The sequence below is a fragment of the Hypanus sabinus genome, chromosome 16 (assembly GCF_030144855.1).
Source record: "Hypanus sabinus isolate sHypSab1 chromosome 16, sHypSab1.hap1, whole genome shotgun sequence".
NCBI classification, from domain to species: Eukaryota; Metazoa; Chordata; class Chondrichthyes; order Myliobatiformes; family Dasyatidae; genus Hypanus; species Hypanus sabinus.
The window spans coordinates 43,882,098-43,886,519 of record NC_082721.1 but is presented as its reverse complement, the minus strand read 5'-3'; the positions used below and the strand labels follow the sequence as shown (position 1 = coordinate 43,886,519).

Below are 4,422 nucleotides of genomic sequence, written 5' to 3'. Positions count from 1 at the left end.
TGAAACATTTTACACAAGTTCGCCCCAATCTGTAATTAAGTCGCGCGAACCACGACGCTACAATAGTGTCTATGATGAGAGGCTCCCTTTCCCAAAGGGTTAATAACTCTGCCTGTATATAAGGTCACTGTGTGTGTGTAGTAATACCGGAGAATCCATCATGAAGTTGTTCCCACTGTCTGCTTGTACCAATGTACACTAAAGCTTTCTTCACCTTACTGTTACTCAGAACAGATTTCATCCCCACTTTCAGACTTTCAACCCCTCTAACAGTCAGGGTGGATTTGAACCCAACATCTGAATGATTTGTGTGGAAACAGGAAGTCTGTACTGTCTGCTCCGTTGTACCTGGATTGTGAGGGATGGGAAGTGGCAAGAACTGAATCAAGAAAATAAGGGAGAAAGATTTTTTTTTATTTCAAATCCATGGAAGAGACTGTGCAAACATTCACAATTATGATTGTGATATTTAGTGAGATAAACTTTAAAAAGTACACAAAAATATGGTACTCTTTTCCTAGATCCTGCCTGGGATGCTGTGTTCCTCGGGAATTTTGTGTGTGTTGCTCTGGTTCGTCAGTGTGAGTCGACCTGATTTGCATGGGTTTCCTCCCTGGTATGAACGGCTCTATAAATAGGTACCATTGGCGACGGCAGCCACAGTCTGTCACGGATCCATCGGCTGAAGGGACGTAGGAAGCTGACGGACAGCAATGATACGGACGTTGTGCTTTTTCTGGTCTCTGGCTATGTGGCTGGGCTGTAAGTACAGACAGCATGTCTGCACCGCCAGCGGTTGTTGATGTGGGCTGTAGGAGTCATGTTATAGAGTCAAAGGTTAATGTTGAAGTCCTGTTTTTTTTTACAGCCGGAGAATCCGAGACTCTGACTCAGCCTCCGACCGTGTCGGTGAGTCCAGGAGCCAAGGCTGCGCTGGAATGTAACATCGGAACAAAGGATGGCTATGCTGTATTTTGGTACAAGCAGACACCAGGAACAGCCCCACAATGGATCCTGTACTACCATCAATCGCACAGCGCCCCGACTTATGGGCCTGGCTTTAGCAGCGACCGTTTCACGTCGACAGCCAACAGCGCCGGCACCGTTTACCAGTTAAACATAAAAAATGTGGAGCTCAATGACGCTGCCGTCTATTACTGCGCAAAGTGGGTTTCATCGGGCAATTATAACTTGTTCGGCCCAGGGACCAAGCTCTTTGTTACAGGTAAGTGTCAGGAAAATCCCACCTGCAATTACTAGCTGCATGAATAAGGTCACCTGGTATGTAATAATTTATACATTATTATTTCTTGGCGAATTTGATAATGAAAACGCAAATTTACGATCCAGTCATGCCACGTATCGTGGGTCGATGAAGTTGTGTTCGGTGAATATAGAGTTGTGTGTGAATCGTCTTGAAACAAGCTCTCTTTTCAGCTGTGTTTTCTCTCTGGAGCCCTATGTTGCGTCCCTGGCATCTGCACTTTAATATTTCGTTTCTGAAATTGTCCGCCCAACCCTACGTTTGCGCGCTTTCAATCCTATCCGCTTGGCCGCTTTTGCTCCAGTTGTTGGAAACAAGCGTGACGGGTTCCAGCTTCTCAGAATGCGGCCCGAGTTATCACTGGGGATATTGTGTAGACCACGGTTGTCAAGGCAACAGAACTACAAGTTTCAAGTTATTGTATGAGGAAGCTCTCGTGAAACCTCCCTCCAACTTTCACTGAAATTCCATTTTTCCCGGTCAGGGTAGAACACTCCCGCAGACTCCCATTCAATTGCCTCGTCGTTCCCTCCTCTCTCCTGCCACCTTTTCAATTGAGCACTGCTCCTTTTGGGGTACGACCGCTCAGTGATTCCGGTCGCTACACAGACTCAGGCCTGAGATTCGGATCTGGGGAGAATGCCAACTTCCTTCGCCCACATTAATTGCTTCCACATCGTCATGATGATGGATGATCTGGATGATAGGGTGGTAAATTGAATTAGTAATTATGCAGATGATACTAAGATAGGTGGCATTATGTATAATAAAGTAGGTTTTCAAAACTTGCAGAGAGATTTCGGCCAGTTAGAAGAGCAGGCTGAAAGATGATAGAGGGAGTTTAATGCTGATAAGTGTGAGGTGCTACATTTTGGTAGGAATCATAAAAATAGGACATACATGATAAATGGTAGGGCATTGAAGAATGCAGTAGAACAGAGTGATCTAGGTTTAATGGTGCATAGTTCCCTGAAGGTGGAATCTCATGTGGATAGGTTGGTGAAGAAAGCTTTTGGTGTGCTGGCCTTTAAAAATCAGAGCATTGAGTGTAGGAGTTGGGATGTAATGTTAAAATTGTACATGGCATTGGTAAGGCCGAATTTGGAGTACTGTGTATAGTTCTGGTCACCGAATTATAGGAAAGATATCAATAATACAGAGAGGATTTACTGGAATGTTACCTGGGTTTCAGCACCTAAGTTACAGAGAAAGGTTTTTATTCTTCGGAGCGCAGAAGGTTGAGGGGGTCTTCATAGAGGTATTTAAAATTATGAGGGAGTTAGTGTTGATGTGGATAGGCCTTTTCCATTTAGAGAAGAGGAGATTCAAACAAGAAGACATGAGTTGAGAGTTAGGGGGCAAAAGTTTAGGGGTAACACAAAGGGGGATTTCTTTACTCAGGGAGTGGTAGCTGTGTGGAACGAACTTCCAGTAGAAGTGGTCGAGGCAGGTTCGGTATTGTCATTTAAAGTAAAATTTGATAGGTATATGGATAGGAAAGGAATGAAGATTTAAGGGCTAAGTGCAGTTCAGTGGGACTAGGTGAGAGTAAGTGGTCGGCATGGACTAGAAGGGCCGATTTGACCTGTTTCTGTGCTGTGATTGTTATATGGTTATATGGTTACAGTGTGACTTCCATGAACCAGCTCTGTGAAAGTCAGGGACACGCACATGTTGCCCCGCACTGTGGGTAAACGCACAAATAGGTTTACTCACATTGCAGCTGAGAGTGATATGGGTGGGAGGGGGCGCATTGGTGATGAGTGAATGGAGCAAAGGGAAGGAACATGTCAATGTTGGCACAGGCCGAGTAAGATCCCAAGAGCTGGAAGTGAGGTCACCGACTTGCACCCTAGCGAAACCCTGGGTCCCATTCTTGGAAGCTGGAACCTTTCACTCACGTTTACATCCAACTGTGAAAATATCGCGAGATATTCATTGATCTGAAACATGTCTCCTCTTGTTCTCGATCTAGATCAGCAGGTCCCCGACCCTTCAGTGAAACTGCTTGGGCCGTCAGCCGAGGAGATCTCCGCTAAAGGAACCGGCACCTTAGTTTGCCTGGTCAGTAGGCTGTCGGTGGGCTTCCCTGTTGTCAGCTGGACAGTGGACGGGAGTCCGACCAGCCGTGAGGTGCAAACCAGCGCAGTGAGGCGGAACACGGACAGAACCTTCAGTCTCAGCAGCTACCTGACGGTGCCCGGCACAGACTGGAGTAGTGGCAAGGTATACTCCTGTGTGGTTAATCTAGGAGCGGCTTCGACAACATCCGCAACAGTCACACAGTCCAACTGTTAGAAAAGCGCGTGGCCTCGTACTTGTTTGCTTCGAACAGATTTTTTTTTTGCATCTTTTACCTCCCTCTACCACTCTCTTCACTGTACTCCGAACTCTGACCAGAGTTCTGTGGTTTCCATTGTGTTGTTATAATATTTGCACCCGAGACTGATATTTCTCCGTTTCATTCTCCGAGAAGCTGCGTGGGGTAAAAGTGGCCTGTTACTTGTCATCATTAGAAATATCAGCTGGTGAATTGTTTTCTCTGTTACCAGGGATGGATCTAATTGAAGTTATTCATGAGTCTGTTAACGATTTCTCAACAGTATCAGACTGATGGATGGCAACGACCATAAACTGCTAATAAAGATGTTCAGTGCAGGAATGATTTCCGGGTCTGCGTCTTTTACTCTTGTATGTGCTTAACATTCTCATTTGGGCAGGAGGAGGGAGGAGACTCGTGCGGGCTGAACGGCTCCTACAAAGGAAGTCCGGCAATCTGAAATCCTACAGTCTTGCAGTTGGTGCAGATGGGAAAGAGGGGGCGAGGGAGGGAAGGAGGGAACGAGAGAGGGAAGGAGGGGTTGGGGAGAGAGTAAGAGTGTGAGACACCGACAGAAAAACAGACAGCCCTAGGGGCAGACGGTCTTGTTGAGGTGAGAAAAAGAGACTTCTAAGTGATCAGGAAGGAGGGCGGAGTGGGATGGGATGGCTCTCTCTCCATGTCCTTGTACCTACTTCCAACTCCGGCAATGGTTGTGACCCAGCATAAGAAAAGATCCGAACGTAAAAAAAAATTGCCTTGTTAATATCCTTCAAGTCCGTTTGCCCGAATCATTTCCCGTGGGACAGTACCACGCCGCTGAATTATTTTGTTTTCA

The 4,422-nt window shown here is 46.2% G+C and overlaps 1 protein-coding gene across 1 annotated transcript; it reads left to right on the top strand.

The window, feature by feature from the left end:
- Positions 1 to 668: 668 nt before the first annotated feature.
- LOC132405834 (immunoglobulin lambda-1 light chain-like) lies at positions 669 to 3,929 on the top strand. The gene is made up of 3 exons (XM_059990825.1): positions 669 to 762; positions 869 to 1,225; positions 3,240 to 3,929. The coding sequence occupies exons 1-3, from the start codon at positions 714 to 716 to the stop codon at positions 3,560 to 3,562; spliced, it is 729 nt and encodes a 242-aa protein (XP_059846808.1). The 5' UTR covers positions 669 to 713; the 3' UTR covers positions 3,563 to 3,929.
- Positions 3,930 to 4,422: the final 493 nt, after the last annotated feature.

What these genes read in the sequence shown, in the direction of transcription:
- LOC132405834 (XM_059990825.1), top strand. Translation starts at nt 714, where the DNA reads ATGATACGGACGTTGTGCTTTTTCTGGTCTCTGGCTATGTGGCTGGGC. An exon ending in TCTGGCTATGTGGCTGGGCT is followed by an intron (nt 763 to 868) that starts GTAAGTACAGAC and finishes TTTTTTTTACAG; the next exon opens with CCGGAGAATCCGAGACTCTG. An exon ending in GACCAAGCTCTTTGTTACAG is followed by an intron (nt 1,226 to 3,239) that starts GTAAGTGTCAGG and finishes TTCTCGATCTAG; the next exon opens with ATCAGCAGGTCCCCGACCCT.